At 33.6% G+C, this 26,029-nt stretch overlaps 1 protein-coding gene across 3 annotated transcripts; it reads left to right on the forward strand.

The window, feature by feature from the left end:
- Positions 1-475: 475 nt before the first annotated feature.
- On the forward strand, positions 476-2,401 carry LOC110025089 (cytochrome c oxidase subunit 5C). Of its 3 annotated transcripts, XM_020725361.1 has the most exons (3): positions 476-711; positions 1,733-1,809; positions 1,976-2,401. In XM_020725361.1, exon 3 carries the CDS (start codon positions 2,003-2,005, stop codon positions 2,195-2,197), a length of 195 nt encoding a protein of 64 aa, XP_020581020.1. In that variant the 5' UTR covers positions 476-711; positions 1,733-1,809; positions 1,976-2,002; the 3' UTR covers positions 2,198-2,401. The 3 variants fall into 3 exon arrangements, with proteins under 3 accessions (XP_020581020.1, XP_020581019.1, XP_020581021.1); XM_020725360.1 differs by lacking the exon at positions 1,733-1,809; XM_020725362.1 differs by lacking the exon at positions 1,733-1,809 and having other exon boundaries at positions 1,996-2,401.
- Positions 2,402-26,029: the final 23,628 nt, after the last annotated feature.

The raw sequence follows: 26,029 nt of genomic DNA on the forward strand, positions 1-26,029 counted from the left end.
TTATTTCTAAGTTGATTTAGGGCCTATTTAGGACAACTTATAACTACGGGCAGTGTTTTGAAAACACCGGCGTAGTGTTTGTTTCACGTTTTTCGCCAGCTTATCCAAAAACAACGTTTTCTAATTCTTAAAGAAGCGGCCCGGAAAATGACCCACAAGGGCCGCGTTTCATTTGCTTCTATTACAGTCGTTCCCTCGATCGCGTGCCTCGTGTCCTCCTTTGAATCTTCCTTCATCTTTGCTTGCATCCTCCGCCCTAAGCGCTCTTCCCTCTTATTCAACTACTTGTCCTCACGACCACGGATAACAAAATGGACCGCACAAGCGTGTCTGGACCATCGATTTTAGTTAAAGAGGACACCCTTTTCGATATAGTTTCGTGCCTGAACAAAGAACACACAAATTGAGGATTTTAAATTATAAATATTAAAAATATATATAAAAAAAAGCTATTAAAACCTCCTAAATCCCAAAACCTACGGGTCCTTCTCTCGGCTCCTCCCATTTGCGGCCCGATCGCACGCCTTCCTCGCGACTCGAAACCCAGCCAACCCTTCTTCCTCACTCTTTGCCGAAACCCTAGCCGAACTCCCTCTTCTCTCTCCTCTTCGGCTTGCTCCAGCAAACGACCGACCGGTGTCCTCTCCCTCTTCGGAGTCTTCTCATTCTCTTCTCAAAATCGCAGAAGGCTGGTAGCCGGGAAAGCTTAAGGTTTGCTGTTTGAGTCCGTCCTCTAATATCTTCTGCTATTTCTCCTTTGATAGTCGATTGCTCGGTTCTCTCGCTTGGTCGCTCGTTATTCTTGCTTGGTTGCTTGCCTTGCTATTGAGGTGTACCTTTGAGTTTCTTTGCTCTAATACCCCATATTTTTCTTTAAGTTTGTCTTTTAGCTTAAATTTTCTTAAATTTGTTTCTAGATTTATTTAGATCTTTTTTGAGTGAAACCTAATTTATAAAGCTCTTGGCAGTGAAAACTCGCACATTGCATTTAGATCTGATTTTTTTTATGAGATTTGGTATGGAGGTTGTGTTTGGAAATTTAATTTGGCAGTTGTGTCTATGTGCTGTGATTCATACAGGTTTAGGCATACCTTATAATAAGAGCTTAGCAAGCCCTTTATCACCATATTTTGATGCTAATTAAGCTCCTTAACGCCGTTTCTGGATTTATGCAACCTCTTGTTTTCTTGAAGATGACATCAAATACACATGGCTGTGGAATCAAATTTTAGATTAGAAATACAATTATTTTGAACCACAATGTTTATTCTTGCTAACATAGAGAAAGAAAGGAGTTCTTTAATTCTTCCATTATGAATTTGAGATTGCTGAAGAGTATGGAGACCTTTCAATTCTCAATTTATTCCCTCTTCAAACTAAATTTCTCCAGTGATATTTGATATTTTGATTTAATCATAGAGATTGCATTTCTTCTATTTCAGTAGACAATTGATTGTTAAGAAAGTTGATATATGTCAAACAGTTTCTAGAACTAGAGTTTAGATTCTTCTAAAATCCATTCAACTGCCAAATTAATATACTTAACTCTTAATTTTTAGTATAAAATTACAGATTTAATAAAATTCAATGTATTTACCTTAATAAAACTTACATTTTGAATGTAACTTAAATTATTTTGTTTGTCACAATCTTATTCTTGTTTATAACCACCTACCATGCAATATATTTTTATCTTTTTAAATGTCTTTTAATTTTTTACCATTTTATTTAGGGGTTGCCTGATTGCCACCAAATATGACCCCGATCTATTTTCGCTGATGATGAAATTTATATTTGCAATAGAGAAAGGTAGTTTTAAATAACAACGATTTGCTTGTAACCACTAGTTATGCTGATATAGGAGTTTGTCTTCCATATAGATTTGAGCTGCACCTTTCAATGCGAAATTTATATAACGGTTCTGATTCTGAATGTTTTCATCCCTCCATTTTCTCTATTTCACTGAATTATTTAGGTATTTGTCTGATACTAAAGAGAAACAATGGCTGCACACAAGATTGCTCATGCTACTCTTAAGGGCCCCAGTGTTGTCAAGGAGATATGCATTGGGATCACTCTAGGCCTTTTTGCAGGTGGGCTGTGGAAGATGCATCACTGGAATGAGCAGCGAAAAACTAGAGCCTTTTATGACATGCTCGACAAGGGTGAGATCAGCGTCGTCGTTCCAGAAGAATAAAATGCATTGTCATATTACTTATTCAGAGCTTATTTGATTCTGGTCAGAAAATGGCTAAAAATATTTTTGTGTTTGTTCAAGTAGAAGTTAAGTTTTGAGTTATATAATATGCAATAAATTTCAACTTCTAATACTGTGCTTAGTATGCACTGTGTTTTGCATGTAGCAGTTTCATAAAATTTGTGCAATGCTTTCATAAATTCATGTTTACGTCTGTGCTGAGCTGACGTGATGCGGGAATAAATTTGTTATATATTTTTGTTTTTAGAAGCCTGGTTAAAGCAGGCCATTTTTTCGAGTTTGGTTATGTTAATTATAAGCATTGTGAAGAGCTTCGGCTATAAATTTAGGGTTTGCATTCTTTTAGCTAGTGATGATCAACATCCAGAGTGTTTTTTTTGGTTGGCGGGCAGGCAGGCGGATTATGAAGGCATAAAGCCTTAAGCTTATAAAAGTATAGCCATTTAAGATTTTGCATCATACTTCATGTTGTATGCTATATATAGGTTCGCATCCTTTGTAGTGTTTTGGTCTCTTAACGCATATTGCGACATATATCATTTTTCTTTCCATAGGTTTATGGTAATACTTGCTTGTCGTTACCTGTGCGGTTGTGCCATAACAATTACATTTTAATTTACCATGAGACAATTGACCCATTGGCATGCTTATTGATATAAGGGCATTTTATTCCTTTTTTAATTTTTGGTTATAAATGTTAGTATTTTACATTTGTAGGTGAGTCACAGTTTCGTGAGTTGCATTGTTATTTTTTCCTTAAAAATTTAATTTTTGGTTCAGTTGGCAGCTAAACAGGTCAATCGTGTGCTCTTGTTTCTTTTGGCTTATCATGTAGTTTGGTTCCTAATTGTTAGGTTTCTTTAGGGTATTTTTATAATTTTTCTATATTAGATTGAGCTGCATTGAGGCATACACAGTATATTTGGAAGTTAGTTTGTGGAAGGATTAAAATAAGGGAATTCTAAGGTTTACTTTCACAACCATGGCCTAGTCGGGGCATTTGATGGGTTTATACATTAGTTTTTTAGTTGTTGCATTATCGCACTTGTAACTGCCCGAGTTTAGGGCTCTAATGAGTCAATTCTGCTGCTGGAGATTAGAGCCTGATATAACGCATTTCAAAATTTTCATTATATTTTATTTCACCAATCCTTAATATTCTTTTCATTTTTTATGAATTAGTAAGAAATCATCATATCACAATTTAAATTTGTTTGGGAAAAAAATGTTTATATAACGGTTCTGTTTAATGAGTGGCTGTTTTGGTGAAATTGTTGTTAGGTTTGTTTTTCATATTATTTTTATAAATTAATTTATTGGTAACTGAAATAAAGTGAATTGGTTAAATGACAAAAAATTGGCCTAATTTGTTTTTAATAAATAATTTCAATTATTTATCTAGAAACGCTCAATGAAACTAAAAATTAATGATTATGTTTTCATGAAGAAAATAAATAGGTAGATCAGTAATAAGTTTATAGAATGATTTATGCAGTAATAATAAGTAATTATTTGAAAATGACATTTATCCTTCAAAAGCATATAGACTAGGGGCACTTCTCTTAAAATTTTGATGCTATAAAAGCATTTTTATAAAACATGCTTGCTTAATCTTTTCATTTTTAATTTTCAGTTTTCTTACAACCCTACTTTTTCAGCATAACATATGATGTAATTTTTGTCGAACACTTGAAAATTGATCGAGGATTAATGTGTTTTAGTTTCATCACCTAGTTGAGACTTTGCCAACATATTGAAACCGCATGACATGTGGTTTCCATGTCCCTAATGATGATTCAATTAATTTGACATTGTTAACATGATGAGTTTAGTTTTGTAATGATGCGTGCCTTATTTGTGTGCCTGGGTTGAGTCGAGCTCAAATCAATTTTAACATATCAAATCAATTCATTGAACTTTTCCAACTGTCAGTTGGTTTAACAAGTTGATAAGTTTTGATGGATTCAAATAATTGTATAGTGTGTTTGGATTTAATGTGGGAAGCAAAACTTAACCACATATCGTTGTTGACCTCTTAACCGGTTAGGGATTTGTATCTTCATCGAGTTGAGCAATCTTTGGCTATATGCAATCAATTTATGAAGTTCCATGCTATGGGGCTATGATATGATGGCTTATGGGAAGGTTTGCTATATAACAACAAAGGTTATATGGGGTTTTGAGAAACTTCAGTAAATAATAGTGTTCAGTTATTGCGGCAACATAGCTCATCTTAGCTCTATTTATTGTTATCCTATCAGTTTTTTTTCTGGTATCTAATGGTATCACCACCCCCCCCCCCCCCCCCCCGGCCCTCCATGGCCGGCAAGACAAAATTTTTAGATCTTAATAATCTTACATATCAACGTAGGATTCATAGATGAAGTTTTAATGTTGTTGTCACGAGAGATGCAGTCAGAGTTCAGGTGTTGGCAGAGTGCAAGTTGCCAGAGAGTTATATGACGTTGAATCTTCCTAAGTAGGTAAAAACGCCATTATGTGTTTCTTATTAATTATTATTACTGCTTCTGAAGGAAATGATGATCCGTGGCATCTTGAAATCTTATAGTAGTGTGTGTTGTCTTGGGTTGGCCTGGGACAATCCCTGAAATCCCTGTTTTATATCTATTTATAAATTAACTCGATAGAGTTTATTTTCTTTGAGAAAGCATTGAAAGATTACACAAAATTTAAGTGATGGTAGAGAATATAATTTCTACAGATCGATTGGAAGCTAGCTGATTAGATTCTGCATACACCCTTATGCATTTGATAGCAATTGCCTCATGCTGAGGTTCATAACTCCATGATTTTGGATCATCTTTTGTATATATTTGATGATGAAATATCAGGGACCTCTTTTTATATGATTGTTTTCATTATATATTGAATGTGATGATCTTTAATATTACAAGCTCAACCAGTTTGTAAAAATGCCAGTGCTTTAATTTTCATTATTGATAAAATTTTAAACTTCTATCTTACAATATGAAGTTCATTACAAAGTAATTTTGATGCCTTATTTTTAATTTTTAATTGAATTTATGAAAACAAAATGATCCCCTTAGAAGCCAATAAAAACTACATTGATTTTCCCTTTTTAATTAAGTTTTTCTATAGGACTCTCTCAATTGTTACTAGGTTAAAAGAACTTTCTTGTGAATCATAATTTTTTGAAAATTTCTGTCCGATATGATGTAATTTTTCTTAAATCTTTCTATGTACCAGTGGTTATGCATCTTTTTTTTTTAAACAGCTGCTTTCATAAAAAAAAATTAAAGTTGCTCAGAATGTAAATTTGTGGTAGTGGCCTTTGGATGTTGGTGTTTAAATGAGCCGAATTTAAATGAGCTCAATACTCATTGGTGAATTTATTTATTTATTATTTTTGTCAAAATATGTTTGTGTTTGAATGTGCATGAATAGTATGTTTGTGTTTAACTTAATGCGAATTTGTTCATTTGTTTTAGCTTATGTTCTGCATGAATTTAGTTCAAATGATTTAAAAAATAACTTTTTTAAAAAATAACATAAAATCAGTATAAAAAGTTATAATAAATATTAATATTTAATTATTTTAAACGTAAAAAGTTCGAACACGATTGAATAAAGATTTTTCTAATGAACGAATTGAACAATTTCAAACAGCTGCAGTGCCCCAGAAAGTTGCTGCGAGGAAACAGTTGCGGGGAAGCTGACTCTTGTTTGGTGCAGCTGTGTGAAAATAGTTATAAACCAGCTGTTTCTGGAAAAATATTCATGCTGCCCCTGTTTGGTAAAAGTATTTAAACAAAGACTGTAACAATCACATTTTTGAAACTCCATAAGCAAAATAAAACTATAATATGCAGATGGTTCTAAAGTTTTACTACATATAAAAATGATATCAAAGATAAGCTCTAAATAAGAACAGATAAGAGATTGTTAAATTTCACATAGAACATAATAGCACACTGTCTACATGCAATAGTCCATTCTAACTCATACATGCAGAGATCCTTATCCTAACAGTTATGACCCACTTCATGACTGCCTTTAACTACAAAGCAACTTCAACTCGTATTAGTAACTATTCTACTTTTTCATTCAAAATTATCATAATATAAGTATATGACCGAGAGATGTCATAAAATTTCACTAAGAGGTCTTGGTTATTTGCATCAATGATACTAGAAGTAAAGGCATACCTATTAACCATACATATTTATGATCATTTGCTCTGATTACAGCATACACAAATGAATCTCTAAAATCCTTCATAACAAGCAATGTTTATGTAGTAGTTGGCTGCAGGATTATTGGTGTAGATTGGCTTATTCCGACCATGATATCAAGTTTAACAATATGTGAGAAGATACATACCTAATATAAAACCCATTAACCTTCGCAGCCAAGTTGAGAACAAAAAAAAAAAAAAAGGAACTGGAATAGTTGAAAAAAACATAGGGAAAACCTGCTAACTCGAGGACAAAAAATGTAACCATAGTAAGAACCTATAACTTATGGCCACTACTGGATAACAATAATGTTAATTAACAATGTGAAATAAATAGATAGTTTCAGACATAAGCAAAGCAAACAGATAACTTGTTCATGTAAAACAATTATCAATCCATCCTAATCAGCTCACCTCTGGATCTGGCAGATCAGAAACATGTTCAATGATTCGATCCAGTGCAACCTTATCAAATTTTATATTATAACTGCTTGAGAATTGATTGAACTTGTTAAATACTGTGTAATAAAATTTGAGATAACAGAATTAAAACTTTTGATGATATGCAAGTATAGGTATTCAAGAAGCACCAACTCAACAACAGCAGCATCGCCCTTAAAAAATCAGCGAAGAACAAAAAATGTTAGAAGGAGAAAAAAAGAGAACAAGTTATCGGGCAAAACATAGGGGGAACCAAAAGCGTAGTTTTTTTTTCTCTCGAAGGATAACGATCGAAATGAGGAGAAAAATAGAGAGCAGCCTTCTTTACTAGTGGGATTCACAGATGGCGGCAGGAGGTGCGGCGGCAGCACCGAGCAAAACTTCTCCGAAGTATGGCCCGGGTCGGGTGTCAAGGAAAAACGCTGCCTAAAGTGATTTTTGTCTCCCTCCATCCCTTATTTGTTTCTATTTGATGCGTCCGGGGGAGGGAGACTATGTGAGGGAAGAAGACGACGGAAGATGCAAGCCTGACCCCAACTAAGCATTGCTCCACCATTGCGCAGGAAAACTTGGAAAATTCTCTCCATCTGCTTAAAAGAGGGGAGCAGGCGAGGAGGAAGTAGCGAGTGAGGAAGAGGGAGTCGAGCGAGAGAGAGTTTCGGTCAAATCAGGGAGAGGCGAGCCATGCGTGAGAGAACTCTGGTGCAGAGAAGGAGAGGCAAGCCGTGCGTGTGCGGTAGAGGCGAGAGGGGGGAAGCGAAGCAGACATCTCTTTGTCGAGGTGAGGAGGCGAGCGAGATCGAGAGAGAGAGAGAGATGAAGTCGAGCGGGGTATAGGAGGTATTAACCCTCCAGAACGCCGGGCTGCGGGGTCGATCCCGCGGCCCGTGTTCAGCCTAGATCAGCGACAATCGGCCGCTGCCGCTGCAAGAAAGCGCGAAAAAAAAATTGGCGGTTTGGGGACGCGAAGCTCAAAAAATGCGGCCTCAAACGGTGCCTTAGTCTTCCATATTGATTTGAGCTACACCTTTTGATGTGGAATTTTATAAACATTCTGTTGAATTGATTCTGAATGTTTTCATCTCCCATTTTCTCTATTTTACTGAATAATTTGGTATTTGTCTGATACTAAAGGAAGGAACGACTGCGCACAAGATTGCCCATGCTACTCTTAAGGGCTCCAGTGTTGTCAAGGATGTATGCATTGGGATCACTTTAGGCCTTTTCGCTGGTGCGCCGTGGAGGATGCATAATTGTTATGACACGATCGACAAGGATGAGATTTGTGTCGTCGTTCCAAAAGATTATAATGCATTGTCATATGACTTGTTCAGAGCTTATTTGATTCCTGCCAGAAAATGGCTAAAATCATTCTGCGTTTATTCAATTAGAAGCTAAGTTTTGAGTTATATAATATACAATAAATTTCAACTGTTAATACTGCATTTATGCGTTGAATATGGAATGTGTTTTGGATGTACCAATTTCATAAAAAAATTGTGCATTGCTTTCATAAATTCATGGTTACTTCTGTGCTTACATGACAACGCTGATGCATGAATAAATTTGGTATAAATTTTTGTTTTCTGGAGCCTGCTTATGGCTTTTCAAGTTTAGTTAACTATAAGTATTGTGAAGAGCTTCACCCATAAATTTAGGATTTGCATTCTTGTAGCCAGTGATTATCAACATCTAATAGAGTTTTACTTGGCGGGCAGGCGAGCGGAAATTTAGGATTTTCATTCTTGTAGCCAATGATGATCAGCATCCGGAGAGGTTTTACTTGACAGGCGGGCGGGACAGGATGGGACAAACAGGAGTATGGAAGGACGGACAGATATTTTGCCGCTATGCCAAACTGGCTGCCCAATTTCATTTACCTTGTTTTATCTTTCTTGTGATAAGACGAGAGATAATGCTCAGGAAAAGCTTGAATTAGGGAGGTCTATATTGGAGTCTAAATGTCTTTGTTTGAGTAGAACTAAAACTGAATGCATGTAATGTAATTCTCGTAGTAGCAGCTCTAATGACAGAGTTGTAACTATGGGTGATCAAATTATTAAAATGTGTGAACGCTTTAGATATCTCAGGTCTATTATTCAAAGTTATTGTGATATAGACGGGGATGTTATTAGTAGAATTCAAGTTGCTTGATTGAAGTGGAGTAATGCTTCGAGCCTATTGTGTGATAGAAATATTCCTCGTAAACTGAAAGGAAAATTTTATAAGATGGTGGTGAAACCTGCATTGCTCTATGATGTCGAATGTTGTCCTTTGAAAGAGAATTATAATACTTAGTTAAGTGTTTTCGAGATGAGAATGATTGGGTGGATGAGTGGCTTTACACTTAGAGACAAAATGCAAAATTAGTATAACTGTGATAGGGTTGGTGTAGCTCTAGTGGCAGACAAAATTAGAGAGTTATCTAGGATGATTTGTTCACATTAAACTTTGACCATCTGATGATCTGATTAGGAGAGTATATGTTTTAGATTCAACTTGAATTAAGAAAGGAAGAGGTAGACCTAGGAAGACTTCGGAAGACTTCCTCGGAAGACTTGGGCATATTGTATATAAAATGATCTTAATTTATTATAATTGAATGAAAATATGACACTAAATAGGATGCAATGGAGAAATAAAATAAAAAAACCCAACCAAAGCCTATCCCACTTAGTGAGATAAAGGTTTTGTTGTTGTTGTAATTGTACCCCAAAAATGCTCGTTGGTGAACAAATTATACTCAGTTCAATAAATTGTGTGTTTAAATAAGCGGGTCAAGTACGAACAAATTTTTTTAGCTCAAGTTATACATAAGTCAAACATGAACAACCTTTTTTACTATTTGTTTGATCTTGTTCAATTTGTTTTAGCTTGAAATAAAGAAATTATGTATTGTTTATATAATAATAATCTATATTTATATTTAAGTTTAAATAAATACAACTTGTAGTTTTATGATTTTTAATGCATATAAGTGGTGTAGGTTCAAATCCAATATTCTATATCTATTTTTTTCTCTTAATTTAAACCAGTTAATTTCAAGCTGAATACAAACAAAAATATGTAAATCTTGTCAAATATGAACATATTGTTCATGTGTAATTTAAGACACAAGCCAATTTCAAATATAATTAATTTCAAACGAGTAGAAAAAGAGCCAAACTTGAGCTCACTCAAGCTTGACTCATTTAAAGCCATATTTATCTAGCACGCTATGGCTGAGATAAACTCTCCTGGTTACGCTAGTTTTCTTTTCCCTTCTTCGGGCAAGATGAGCGTGAAATCCAATATTTTGTGATTTATCTTTTTAACTAAATATGCTATGCATATAGCATAAAATTATTCTAATTTTAATATGATTTTGCCCATTTTTGTTGTTAATAAAAGAGTTCCATAATATGAAGTATAATATCAGTAGTAATAACATTCATTATTGTTTTATCATTACCATATTTGCTGCAATTGTTATTAATATTATTTATTTATTTATTTATCTTTTAATTAATTAAAAAAAATGTTTAATTGAAATTGCATGCATTTTACTTTCTCAATCATCTAAAGATTTAGCTCTCGTAACTTTCATAATTATCTTTCTGAATTTTGGAAGTTTCGTCTTAATTAACATTTAGGCTTAATTCAAGGAGGAAAATGAGCAACCTCTGATTTTAATTAATTTGTTTGGATGGTATAATATCAATAGTAATAATATTCATTATTGTTTTATCATTATCATATTTGCTGCAATTGTTATTAATATTATTTATTTATTTATTTATCTTTTAATTAATTTTAAAAAATGTTTAATTGAAATTACATGCATTTTACTTTCTCAATCATCTAAAGATTTTGCTCTCGTAACTTTCATAATTATCCCTCTGAATTGTGGTAAATTTTGGATGACTACAATTTAATCTTAATGTGTTGGGAATAATAAACACAACTGCAAAAAAAACATGTCAAAAAAATTCAAGATAAGAGTCAAAGTGAACATTAGAATTTGTTAAATATTAGACAAATAAAAAAAAAGTTGGTTAATAAAAATTTTGATTGAAAAAATGATAACATATTGAATAATATTTGTTTTTTATGTTATGATTTTTCTATCACCACTAAATTTATCTTTAAAACAACTACTTTAATCTCTAAAGCGGTCATGCTAGCATCATCATTAATGAACATGAATTATGTGGAAATACTTTGTCCCAGTCATATCTTTGAGAGAGAAGTTGAGTTGAATTTATTATACAACTTTAGTTGTCCGATTATTATTTGAACTTTAGTTTTTTCTAATGTTATAGATTTTGAGATGAAAGAATTTATAGAGGTATTGTTTGCTAGAAAAATTCTCTTTGATAAATATTTTATTTAATTATGTGCTCATCATCAACAATTTGGTAGTTGATGTCAGGAGGCCCAAACTAAAATCTTTAAGATGTTGGAGACAATTCCTTTGGTTAAGATGATTAATGATCGCACACATCATCAAGAGAGGAAGTCCTGCTCATAATTGGTTATGAGCAATTTGTTCTTGAGTTAAGGACAAAGGTTTAGATGTATGAGAGATATAAAGAAAATGATAATAATCCATTGCAATTTGGATTGTGAGATAGGCCTTCTGAATTCACCCATTATTACAAGAGAACTACTAAAAAAATTAAAATTTATTGAGGGTGTCATCTTTGTGCTTTAATGAAGGCATATGTGTAAGGAGGAAAATAAAAGCATCAATAGTAAATGTGAAGTTAAGGAGGATACTCATTTTTAAGAGTTGACTTTGTATTTGTGTTATCTTCCATGCAACTGTTGACCTCACTTTTGGTTGATGTCTAGTTTTTTTTAGGAGCCTAGGATTTTGCCATAGAATTTTTTTGTTGATTAATCCTAGAGATATAAAGACTAGTGATGGTACCAACACCAATAAAAATTCTAAAGTCTTTTTTGCTCATCTTAAAGTTTCACATGTTGGTTCTAACCTCTAGCACTTAGTAGGTGGGACCAATATTGGGGAGCTCAAGAGAAGTCCCTATAGGACTGTTTGGCCTTAGGGATAATCCTGGGTGATGTGGCATTGATTAGTCCTGTACACACACACTCTCTCACACGCACAACCTCATCCTTAGCTAAATATGCTTAGTTGATCCCCTACTCTATTGGAAACTCATGCGGACGGTCCCCCAAACTATTAGCCCTGTGCTAAGGTTTGACTAAGACCAGCACATGGAGGATCCATAATGGGAGTTCCCTTGGTCTCATGGCTCAATTAGATGACCTCATAAATAATATATTCAATCAATCCTAATTTTACCAAATTCCCGATTTTGACCCTTTTTGGCCCCAAATTTCACCAAATCTCCAATTTGCCCATGAACCCTAAATTTTCCAAAATTTCCTAAAATCAGCCAAATTCTGTAAATCTCTTCAAAAAATCTTTTCAAACTATTCCAAACTACTCAAATTGACCAAATACCTCAAATATTTCCAAAATTCCAAAAAAAATCCCCAAAATTATCAAAATACCCTTCATACTCCAAAACTTCCAAAAATTCCCAAAATCTCCAAAATCACTCAAAATGTCCCCAAAATCAATTTGAACCACTTAATTAGGCCCAATTTGACCAAATTGACCCATTTTGACCAAAATCCCTAATAGCCCTTAAAGGCCCACATTCCCTAATTCATCCTAAATTTCCACCAATTTTGAACTCAAAACTCACCCAAATCCAACTTGAGCCAAAATCACTCAATCCCTTTTCCAAATTCCACATGACAATTAGTCAAGCCAATTTGATCAATCAATTAAACCAAATTCAAATTCTAGCCAAACCCAAACTCAAATCCAAGCCCAAACTCAAATCCAAGCTCCTCAAATCCAAGCTCATGACATGGATTTGAACCCAAACCATGCATGAAACCAAACTTAGCAAAATTGATCAAACCATAGGCACCACAACCAACATTTGGACCCTAGAGACCAGGCTAGACCCACCTAGCCCACCCTACATGAGCCATTGAATAAAGGTCCCTTGATTTAGGGGATCTCTTCCCATATTTGGATAAACCCAAAAATATTTGCCATCAAGCCTTAACCATTCAGGGTTAATCATTATTAACCCTCCCACTGGCTCACCTGGACACATAACCACCAGTGGACACCTAACCACCAGCCAGACCTACTGGCCAAAAAACACCAAAATTGAGAGCCACCCCATGGCCAAAACTCCAAATTTGAACTCCTTGAGTTGGCTCATCCCAATTGGTCACTTGTGCCACTCAGCCCTCCACTTAAGACACTCCTTGCACCTACTGGCCAACCATGGTGGCCTCTCTTTGCCCCTCTATTTAGACCTCACCTTCCACCGCAAAGCAGGAGAGACCATCCAAATCCTTGGGGAGACTTTGCCAAAATCTTTCTAGAGCTTCTTCAAGCCTTCCCGAGTTCAATCCCACATCCATCAGCCCTCCATTTCCAGTGCCAAAATCTAATTTCTCACTTGAAATCTAGTGAAAATTTCTGTCCCTTCACAAAACTCCATCGAACTCCAAATTAAAGTGTCCCTAAGCTTCACTAGAGCTTAAGAAGAAGTTCCCCAACAAAATCTCTCTCTATTGATCCCTCTAACCCATCTCTAGATTAAGGCTGCACCACCTGTTGATCAAACTCCTACTTGGACCACTTACCAAAGCAAAGTGACACATCCAAGCGATTTGTCAGACTCCACTGAAGCTTTTACAAGCACCCAATTGAGGCCTCACCGCTTGAGCAAAGGTATAGCACACCAACCCTAATTTTGAGCTCGGCTTCACCAATTGTGAAAGAAACTTGTATTTCATAGCATTGTAACCATATGGATCATATGGATGTGTTCATATCAAATGTGTTCATATCAAGTAGATGAAGGTGTAGGAATAAACCACACTTGATTTGGTTGAGTATCAAGCGAGATCTTAAGTATAGAAGTGGAATTGTTCGCGGGTTAGGTTAATCGAGGACGATGAACTACAGCCGTTGGATTGCGAATTTATTGGATGGACACTCTGGATCAAGCCAGACGAGAGGACAGAAAATTTATCCAAAGCAAAAGCTAGGTAAATCATTTACTATGAAACAAAGAAGAATGTAGTTATAATATTTCATAATGGGATACTACACAAGTATACATATCGTTGTCAAGTAATATAGAACTTTCTGATTAAGTCCCGAATATCGAACTCACAATGAGAACTAGATTTAGATAACAAAATTTACTTAACAATATATTCTTACTTAAACTTAAGATGCTAAAATAGGAATGAAAGCTTGATTTTTTTTTGTAATTTTTGATAATTGAAAATAAAGTAAGCACTAATTAACTTAACTAAAATACTTACAAGATGAAGATAATATAAATAAAATATATTTTTCCTTATTATGAATCAGTGATAAATGTACAAATTCGGTTGTGGTAGTATGCTAAATGTGTTGTGTCAAATAAGAGCAATAATATTATTTACCGTTACTAGAGATGCTATAAATAACATTGACTAATCTATATTTTGAATAGTCTCGAAGACCGGCTAGGCATGGAATATACTAGCTCTCACTATAGAGGTCCCACCCACTTCTCCCTTCACCTTTGGGCTAACATCTTGTATCAAAACCTAAAACTATAAATCAAATTGGGGGCTTTAGCTTGTCACTCTAAAGTCATCTAATTCTACACCCTTAAAAAGTTTATTTCTCTATTTATTTGCACTCAACCCCATGAACTACATTCTTATTCATGAAATCAATATGTGATTCTAACCATTTATTGACTGAGACACTACCATCTCGGATCTTACATGTTCTCATAATAGGTATTAACATTTTAATGGGCCAAATCAAGAAGTAAATGAAGTGCAAGGTTTTAAATCATCACAAATTCTTCCAACATTGAAGCCTAATACTTCACAAAACCTCCTTTAAATATTTAATCACTTATCCTTTTAAGGAAAAATATAAGGAAAACTACTCCGAATCTATGGAGAAAATACAACTATACATGAGTTTAAAAGTAGAAATCATCCATATAAACAAGAAATATAAACTAAAACCAAGTGTAGTCACAAAGATAAAAACTTATCTCAAATACCCTCCATGAAATGTGTTGAAGTTCCTTTGAATTCTCTTCCTTCACTCACAATACAAACTAAAACTCAAAATAAAAAGAATAGGTGGCCGGCGACGGAGGCGACAACCTAGATGGATGATGGTTGTAAAGTTTGATGGGTGGCTGGCCTCTTTCTTGGAAAATTCTAAGTCTTTTCTTATAAAAATCCAAGGGGTTCCTTGGTGTCTCTTCAAGAAGGTGTCTCCATTCAATGAATCTTCTATAAATTGCCTCCTCATAAGCCAATTGAATGAATATTCGTGTCCATGGGCTATTTCCCACATTTTTATCAAGCGTTGCTTCAAACACCTCTTCAAAAATATGCTCTAATTAAATAAATCATCAAGTAATTAGTACTAGCGCTTAAGCGCGGGATACCTGACGCTTAGGCACAGAGCCTCTCACACTTAGGCGTCAAACTTGCACTTAGGCGGCCTAGTTCATTTTTGCACCTTTCTTCATTTTTGTTCTAAATTTGACCCTTTTGCACTATATTTAGTATTTTTCATCTATTTGATTGTACCCGCATGAAAAACACACAAATACCCTTCATTAAAACGCAATATCTCAAAAATAAGTATAAAAATGTGTATAAAAATATTATATATTTTAAGTGTATCAAAATACCCAAAACTTAAGATGTTATTTGTCCTCAAATGACCTTTCAATTTTTAAAAAACAAAATAAGTAGATAATGTATATGAGTTTCTTTAGGAGTTACCAAAATTTTGATGTAGAAATATAGTAGTCCAATTTAGAAAAAATATTAGTAAATGAGATCAACTTAAAGTTTAGAATTTTTAAATGTTAAGAAATATGAAAATATGAGTTCATATCTAATTCAGAAATATCACTATTCTTACAGTGTTCTTGGGATCAGTGCCAACATTCTGATACCCAATTTTCTTCGAGATAGGTTTAAAATCACCTTAAATGGGGTATGACATTCTATTCTGATCTTTTAGATCGGTTTTAAGGCCACCTGAAATGGAGTATCACATCCGATTCTCTACGCAATTTCCTGAAGATAGGTATAAGACCACATTAAATGGGGTATAACATCTTATTCTCATCTTTTGAGATTGGTTTTAAGGCCACCTTAAATGGAGTATGACATCCCATTCTCTACCCAAATTTCTTGAGATAGGTATAAGATCACCATAAATGGGGTATGACATCTTATTCTCATCTTTTAAGATTGGTTTTAAGGCCACCATAAAGGGAATATGGCATCTGATTCTCTACCCAATTTTTTCAAGATAGGTATAAGAACACCTTAAATTGGGTATGACATCCTATTTTCATGTTTTGAGATTGGTTTTAAGGGCACATTAAATAGGGTATGACATCCGATTCTCTACCCAATTTCTTCAAGATAGGTATAAGAACACCTTAAATGGGGCATGACATCTTATTCTCATCTTTTGAGATCGATTTTAAGGCCACCTTAAAGGGAGTATGACATCTGATTCTCTACCCAATTTCCTCGAGATAGGTATAAGACCACCTTAAATGGGGTATGGCATCCTATTATCATCTTTTGAGATTGATTTTAAGACCCTCTTTAAATGGAGTATGGCATCAGATTCTCTACTAAATTTCCTTCGAGATAGGTATATGACCACCTTAAATGGGGTATGGCATCCTATTCTCATATTTTTAAGATCGGTTTTAAGACCACCTTAAATGGAATATGAAATCCAACTCTCTACCCAATTTCTTCGAGATAGGTTTAAAGCCACTTTAAATGGAGTATGGCATCCCATTCTCTACCTAATTTTGTATGAGATAGGTTTAACACCACCTTAAATGGTGTATGGCATCTTATTCTTATCTTTTGAGATCAATTTTAAAACTAAGATGCCATACTCCATTTAAGGTGGTCTTATACTCAAAATTTAAGTATGAGTCAGTACTTAAATTTTTATTTCCTTTTTTTGAAATTATTAAATTTTGAAATCAAAGTCAAAGTTTTCTAACATCAAATTAAAAATAAATCTTCTTCATGATCGTCATTTTTTCTTTTCCTGATGGATGTTTTTGGAATTCCTTTCCTTCTAATCCCCAACGAGAGTATCAAATCCTTGGTTTTGATCAAATATTCACTTCCTAATTCCCCATAGAAACAACTGCCACTCAATTTTACACTTTGTTCTAAATATGTTGGCTTAGACGCCTGTGTTTGTTTTGTTGATCTCTTCTGTCAACGCCAAAACGTGCAGTGTGCTTGCCCGACACACCACACATATTGGGGGTCCATTTGTTGATCTTACATTTGGTCGAGGTCTAGTCTTTTCTCTTTAGTAGCCTAAGGTCTAGCCATAGGACTTTCCTGTTGACTATTCTTAAAGGACTAGAAAAGGAACCCTCACTATTAGAAACTCTAAACTTTTCTTTGCTCAACTTGAAATTCCATATATTGGTCCTAACCTCTAGCAATATGAGCAAATTATATTGGTAGGTGGATATGAGCAAGCTCTAGGGGAGTCCCCATAGGGCTGCTTGGCCTTAGGGCTTACCCTTTGGTGGTGTGTTCTTGGTTAGTCTCACACACACACACTTGCACATTACACTTCCACTCACTACCCTAAGCCCAAATATGTTTAGCTTTAATCCCTTAACCCTTTGGGAGACTCATGTAGATGGTCCCCTAGACCCACTGACCTTAGGCTAGGGTTTAGCTAAGACCACTACACAGAGGACCCAAAGTAGGAGATTTTATTGGCCCATCGCTCAAGTTGTGTGATTTACATCCCAATTTTACCAAAATACCCAACTTAGCCTTTTACCCCCAAATCTATCCAAATTGGCAAGCTACCCTTGAAGCGCCAAAATTGATCAAAATTCCCAAAACTACCCAACATACTCATTTTTGTTCAAAAATCTTCTCAAACTATTTGAAACCACCCAAATTATCCAAAGCATCCTAAAATTTTCAAAGTTATCAAAATGCCCCTCGTTTTGCCAAAATTAACAAAATACCCTTGGTGACCCAATTTGTCCCAAAACCTTCAAAAGCATTTCAAATGTCCCCAAAATCAATTTTGACCACTTCATTGAGCTTAATTTGATCAATTTGGCCTATTTTGCCCAAAAATCCCAAATTTCCTTTAAAAGCCCAATTACCTTAATTCACCCCCAATGTCCAACAATTTGATCTCAATCTTCCCCAATTTCAACTCTAAACTGAAATTCATTATGTCTAAGCTTGATTGAAACCAAATCCAAGCCCAATTGATCCACATTTGAATCCAATTTTAACCCAAATAAAAAAGCCCCAATTTGACCCAAAACCTAAATCTCTCTCAATTGAACCCCTAAATCTATCAAATTGCCCCAATTTTGCAACATAAACTCTTCAAAAAATTCTTCCATATCAAATTGAACCTTCAATTGGCCTTGGTCAAGTCTCAATTTCTCTCAAAAATCAACTTGGACCAAAACCCCCAATTTTGCTCCAAATTATCCATGTCCCCAAATTCCACAAAATTGAACCCCATAATCCCAAAATTTCCACCCAATTAATTTCTAAAATTCTTCATGAAAATCACCCATATCAGATTGAACCATCAATTAGGCCTTATTTAAAATCTAGCCAAAATCAAACCCAAGTTTAACCCAACATCCCCAAAATTGACCAAATGCCCAAATTTTACCAAATTGAACCTCCAAATTAATTCAAAATCACTCCAAATATTTTCTAAACTCCTTGTGGCACTCATCTGCATCATCTTGATCAATCAATTGAGCTCAATGTCATGACTAGCCCAACCACAACCCAACTCTAAGCCAAAATACCCAAAATTGAACCCATGCACCAAAGTTGACCAAGCCAAGCCAAATTGATCAAACCAAAGCCACTACAACCACCATTTGGACTCTAGTGACTAAGATAGACACATCTAGCCCATCCTAAATGAGCTATGGACCAATGGTCCCTTAATTTAAGGGATCTCACCTCACTTTTGGCCTAAATCAAAATATCATTGCCGTCATCACTTGCCATTAGTGGTTAATCATGATAAACCCTCTCCGAGCTACCCTGACTTGCTAGTGGCCAGAAAACCACAAAAGTAAGAGAGACCCTCCTCAAATCTAAATCCCATGCTCCCATCCAAGCTGACCAACCCTAATTGGTCTTTGTCACTCTTTAACCCTCCACCCCAGCTTCCCATTACACCTGAATTACAGCTCTGAGCTCCACCCATTCCATTGATATTTAAACCACCTCCTCCTTGGCCAAAAGGGGGTTGAACCATTTCCTTGGGGAGACTCTACTAAATTGTTTCCAGAGCTCCTCCAAGAACTCCTAAGCCCACTCCAACCTTCTTCCAACCATCTCCACCATTGCTTGAGCTGAATTTTTTAGCTCAAAACCAAGACAAATTTTGGCCATCCTCCAAACTCCAAATTGAACTGCTCTTAAGCTTTCCCAGAGCAAGACAAGAATATTCCCACTGAGATCTCCCTCTTTTGAGCTCTTTAACCCACTCCTAGTTCAAAGTTGTACTCCATTTCATTGAACATATACTTGGAGATTACACCAGAGGAAACCAACACATGTAGGAGGTTCGTTGGACTCTACAGAAGCTTCCACAAGCATCTGATTGAGGTCTACTCTCTTGGAAAAAAGGTATAAACCAAAAACCCTAATTTTGAGCTCGATTTCACCAATTGTGAAGAGAACTTTAATTTTATAGCCTTGTAACCATGTGGATGTGTTTGTCTCGTGTAGATGAAGGTGTAGGAAATCCCCATGTGACTTGGTTGAGTATCGAGCGAGATCATAAGTCTAGAAGTCATGCAATTCATGGGTTTTGTCCATCGAGGACAATGACAGAGAGTCGTTCGATGCACGTGTATCGGACGGTCGGATGAGATCACGTCAGACGAGATGTGTGAACAGTGGGCCGAGTCAGCGTTGACTTAGATGATAATGTCAAATTAGAACACGTGATGTGGAGACTTCGAAGATGCCTTGGATTGTGTCACGCTGTGTGGTTTAAATAGAAAAATAGGATTTTATTGAATTAAATAAATTGCAGAACTTCAAAAATCCATAACTTTTCATAGAAAAATCATAAAAATAAAATAAAAATACCCTCTTGCTCAGTGAACAAAGCACAATAATGTGGACTAGAAAAAAAAATTATTTGTTGACTCTTTCAGTTTTAATTAATTAAATAGCCTTTGTGGTATTTTAATTCATTATGATTAAATATTACACATCATGGCTTTTTTAGGGTTTGTTACTCATGACAGAGGAGATGTTCTTTGATTTTTCCAAGATTATAGAGCATCTTTGTGCTTCTAACCCTAGTTTTTAAGCTTGGATGGATATTTTGGCTTAGATAAATTATATAAATTAAAATATTAATTAGAAAATTATGGGATAAATTTTAGTAGGTTCCTTGTGGTCAGAGAAGCCTAAAAAAATATCATGGTAGTCTAAATAGTCTTGCAGATTTATATAGTTAACTAAGTGTTATAACTTGAATTAATTTTGTTTAAATTAAATATTAAAAAAAATAATAAAATCAATTCTACATTGTGTAGAAAAATCATGTTGACTCGGAGTAAAAATTTGACATTTATTTGATTAAGTTTGAAAATTAAAGTTGATTTTATAAGGAAAATTATATTTTTGTACAAAAATAATTATATTAAAATAAATACACTTATAAAATTATGAAAAGTTTTTTTTTGAGTTTCTTATGATCAGGGGCACTAAGGAAAAATAAAATTATTTTTGAGAAAGTACTTCATTTTTAACTATATTTTAAATTAAAAATAACTATATTTTAAATTAAAAATATATATTTTAAATTAAAAATAATTAAAAATTTCAAAATTACAAAAAAAATATTTTAAAATGTGTCTAATTGTTTTCTAATCACTTGGGACTCATTTAAATATTTTTCTAATTTTTCTAAGTTAAGAATAATTTTTTCTAGGGCCTAAAAGTGCATTTTTCTTATTTTCCCATTAAAATAATTATAATAAATTAGTTAAAAAAGATTAAAAATATAAAATTTGTTTCTTTGAGTTCTTTAGACTCAAAAAAGTTTAATTAAAATTTAAAAATAATTTTTGGTTATTAAAACATATTTTCTATTTAATTAAATCACGAAAAAATGAATAAATAATTATAAAATTAAATTAAAATTTAATTCAGAAAATCATGGTATGTTGTCTATGTGTTTCTCTGACCTAAGAGAACCTCTAATAACTCTTCCATAAAAGCAAAAAAACCCTTATATTGATTGATTAAATAAATTAATATTGAAAGTTCTATTTTCTAAAATAATTTATTAAATTAAATTAAAATTAAAAAACCCACTTTTTCTCCTCTTATGTTTTAATTGACCCATGGATAGGGTGCTCTAAAATTTTCAAAATCACTTGAATTATGTTTAATTAGTTATGAAGTGGAGAGCCCCAAGGGCAACATGGTCATTTTAGATTTTGGCACCTTAATTAAATTTAAGATTAATCAAAGGGAAGAATAGGTAATTTTGATCTTAACGAGTACTCTTGGGTGATTGAAACACAATGGGTTAAAATGTAGAACCAATTTGCCACCTTTCCATGATAAGTGTAAAATTATAATTTTCTAAATTATCATGATTTGGAAGTTAATCAAAATCAAATGATTCTAAAGTTGATGGTCTTAAGTTGGGAGGATGACAATTCACTTATTTCAAGCCACAATTGGATGATATGATCTTTCAATAAGGATATATATCAATCAAATTAAAATTTTCATGAATGTCATTTTCTCCCATTGAAATTGTTAAGGGCTTGGTAGTGATATAGCCTTGATATTTATACTTATTTGATGGGGTTTAGAAAGAGAACATGATTGATGGTAAACACCTCTAAACACTGCAAGCCCAACTTTAGTAGTGGGTAAAAAATCTTTAATGGCTTAAAATTGCCTTAGGGGAATTCACTTACATAACTCTTAAGTGAAATCTCAATTGATTAAATGAGTATTCTGCTCTTTGGATGATTAAAATATCAAAGTTCACTAAATAGCAGGGCAACCTTTTAACTTGATCTTGGATGATTAATGGAACAATGTGATAAGTTTAAATGAACTCAAAATGTTTCAAGAGATCTTTAAAGCAGTTCAGAGTCATTCCCCAAACACTTTGGAATCTCTTTGACATTTTGAAGGATAAATTGAACTTGCTATATTTTGTTCTAAAATCATCCACTAAGATATTTCGGGACTCAATAAGTCATAGTAAGTCATAGTTTGGGTCATAGTTTGGAGTCTGTTACATACACCTTCATCTAGTGTTATGATTTATTTAAATTTCTTCAAAATTATATACATGTTGCAAAAGGTAATCTTTCACTGGGATTGCCAAGAAGAAGACAAGTACACTTTTACAGTGTTATTTAATTTCTGTCATTTTAATTTCTTCAATTTACTTTTACTGCAAAATATTATAATTGCTTGGGTGTGCACCTTAATTTATTTGCAAAAATTAAAATCATTTTTAAAAAATTAATCAACCTTCTCAAAAAACCTAAAATAAATTGTTTCAAAGGTAAGCATAAATCCTTCGAAAAGTCACTAAACATAAAACATCCATTTGAATTTACGGGAGTCCCAACCATGTTTGCTAATGATATCTCCCCAGTTTAAATGGGTTTCACAACTCATTTAAGCTAAGTAAATATAAAAGAAAATAGTGATGCCGGAATGAGGGAACCGTGAGATTCAAACCGATATCTCTCTTATCAACTTTAATTCCACCTAATGATTGAACTTTAAACTTGTCATTTAAACATTTAAACCTTAGACTTTAGGACTGCTACTTCATCGAGGAGCATGGAGCTAGCTTTGTGGGTAGCCTTCTACAACTATAATCTACAACAGCATGAGCATCTACAACAACACATTTTTTCTTAAAATTAAATAACAAACCCTAGGATTTTGAGGTCGCCTGCCTAGTGTGACTTAAATCCTCAAATTTTTATTTAGGCCTTTGTATTTTGATGTCGTTTGCCTAGAACTTGTTGATCAACATAAAAAATGGTTTTTACAGACTTAAATGGATGTCATAAATTCTTTAATTTATTTAATCGAGCCTTACTAGTAAGTAGTGTGTCTACTGATACACCAAAATAATATACTATTTTAAGTACATATTTTATGCTTATTTTTGGTGATATTGCAATTTAAAGAAGAGTATTTTCATGTTTTTGTTGTAGGAATATCATTTTTAGGTATTTGGAGCAAAAATGACAAAAAGGATGAAATTTAGAGCCAAAATAGTGAATTGTGGGATTCTGGCGCATGAAGCGCCAGATCGGCGCATGAAGCGCCAGATCGGCGCATGAAGAGCTAGATCGGAGCATCAAGCCCAGAGATGATTTTTGTAAATTTAGACAGTTTGAGATGAATTTTACGTAAATTTTCAAAGAGTCACTTGTTCTATACAGCTATTAGAGTAATTCAATGCATCTAGATACTTTGGAAGGTCGTTTATGAAGTGATATGTCTCTTAGATCAAATGACATATCTTTTGAATTCAAAAGAGTTGCTTTTAGAGAGAAACTTTGGAGGGAATTTTGAATTCTTTCTAAAGGAGGCAGCCCAAAATAAAAGAGAGGACTTTATAGAGTTGAGAGAGACGAGAAAGGGAGAGACAAGAAAGGGAGAGTTAGAAAGTTGACCTGATAGGCAAGAGGAGAGAATAGGAGATTTTCTTCTAGGGTTGTAAGAGGAGAGGGAAGGGAGAGATTTCTTCTTCTTTACACTTCTAAGAGAGAATTGAGTGGAATTATAAAGAGAGAAAATCTTGGAGAGAACTTCTAGGGATTTACTTGAGAAGGATTGTGAGATAAGTTTTATTTTTATTTCTTTTATTTTGTAAACTTATTTTTATAAATGAAACCCGTGTTTTTTTGTATCCTTCTCATGAATTCTAAGTAGTTTTATTTATCTTTCTCCCTACTTTGAGATATGGTTTTGTAAAGAATTGATTTTGTTTTCTATGGTTTTAAATGTTAAAAAATTGTGATGATTTGAACTCCGATCTTCATTTACTTTTTGATCTGGCCAATTTAAAACTTAAAACTTGTTGAGAGACATATGCTCTGAAAAGGGATATGATTTCTACAACATAGAGAGAATAGGTAGGTAAATATACTTTTTTGGATGCAGGATTAGAGATTTTATGGTGACAGAAAAAATTCTAAATTTGGGTCCAGTTGATTGGAAACAGATGCAAAATTTTTAGCCCTCAGAGGAGGGAGTAGTGGGTGCTCTAGAGTGGCAGCCGATATCCTCCCAACCTAACCATAAAATTAGGAACCAAACTCCGGATTAGTCAATTTTTTTATAACACTCGTAAGATGGTAAAGAATAAAATTGCTCCTATTTGGCACAAAACATCATTCTTAAATTTTAACTTTCCGTCAAAACAAAAACTTTGTTTAGTATTCATAATTTTACTTTTGAAAGTTAGTTCTTAATTAGTTAACTTTGTTTTTCAACTGCATTTTATATAGCATTTACCTTAGTAGTTAATATTCAAACTTCACACTCTACTTTTATTTTTGTGGTTTTAAATTATAAAATAATTTCAAAAACTTACTTAATGGATTTTCCAACTTCCCTATGAGATCGATATCTAGGACTCCATTAGAGACCTTTATACATGAGCGATGTGTATACTTGCATTGATTTTAACGGGGATTTGATAGTTTAAAAAGAGTTTTAAAAGATAAACTATTTTTATAAAAGGTAATTTTCTTGGGATTATATTAGATATTTATTATATATATGTCGTGTGTAATTTCATAATATTGGAAATTATTTGCCAAATTTACATACTAAATCTATCCGCCATTAAGTTTTTGACACCGTTGCCGGGGAAGTAACGGAAAGTATTAGTAAGTTATTTTATTTGACTATAAAAATATATATACAAAAAAGAGAGTTTTTGTAGTTTAGTTTTGAACATTTTCTTATTTAAGTGCATTTACTTATTTTTAATTATTTACTTTGTTTGTTTATGCGTAGTGTAAGATCTAAAAATTTAGTACCTTACGATTCTGAATTAGAGAGAAATGTTAAAAAAAATTGAAAGCAACAAAAAGAGAAAGATCAATTTAACAAAATGACTTGCAATTTAAACAACGCTAGAAATGAAAATGAACATCATTAGAGACCTTTAAGAGATTATGCTAATCCTACAACAAATGAAATTCATTTGAGCATACAAAACCCTGCTGTAGCTGTCAACTCATTGGAGCTTTAACTTGCTATTATCTAAATGGAACAAAACAATCAGTTCAAAAGAACAACAACTAAAGATTCTAATTTACATGTTGCTACTTTTCTAGAATTATGTGCTACATTTAAACACGATGGAGTGCCAAACGATGCTTTCAAGCTTAGGCTTCTTCCTTTTTCACTAAAGGATAAAGCTAAGATGTGGTTAAACTCATCAGCACCTGGATCTATCAGAACATGGGGAGATTTATCACAAAAATTCTTATCTAAATATTTCCCACCTTTAAAAATTTCTAAGCTTAGAAATAATATCACATCTTTTTTTCAATTTGAAAGGGAATCAATTTACGAAAGCTTGGGAAAGATTTAAAGATCTCTTTAGAAAGTGTCTACACCATTCGTTGCCATATTGGTTAGTAATTCAAACTTTTTATAATGGGTTTGTTGGATCTCTTAGATTGATAATTGCTGTTGTTGCTGGTAGATCATTAATGTTATAATTCAGAAAAGGCTTCCTAAGAAACTCAAAGATCCTGGAAGTTTTAAAATTCCTTGTGCTATTGGCGAACGATTTTATGGAAAAGCTTTATGTGATTTAGGAGCCAGTATTAATCTAATACCATTTTCAATATTCATAAAGTTGGGCTTAGGATATATTTCACCTACAATTATAACTCTTCTGTTAGCTGATCATTTGATTACCTATCCTAAAAGAGTTATAGAAGACGTTTTGATAAAAGTCAATAAATTTATCTTTCATGTGGCCT

The sequence above is a fragment of the Phalaenopsis equestris genome, unplaced genomic scaffold (genome assembly GCF_001263595.1).
Source record: "Phalaenopsis equestris unplaced genomic scaffold, ASM126359v1 Scaffold000287, whole genome shotgun sequence".
Classification (NCBI taxonomy): domain Eukaryota; kingdom Viridiplantae; phylum Streptophyta; class Magnoliopsida; order Asparagales; family Orchidaceae; genus Phalaenopsis; species Phalaenopsis equestris.

Bases quoted from the DNA above. Each gene is read 5' to 3' on its own strand.
- LOC110025089 (XM_020725361.1), top strand. From the start codon at position 2,003: ATGGCTGCACACAAGATTGCTCATGCTACTCTTAAGGGCCCCAGTGTT.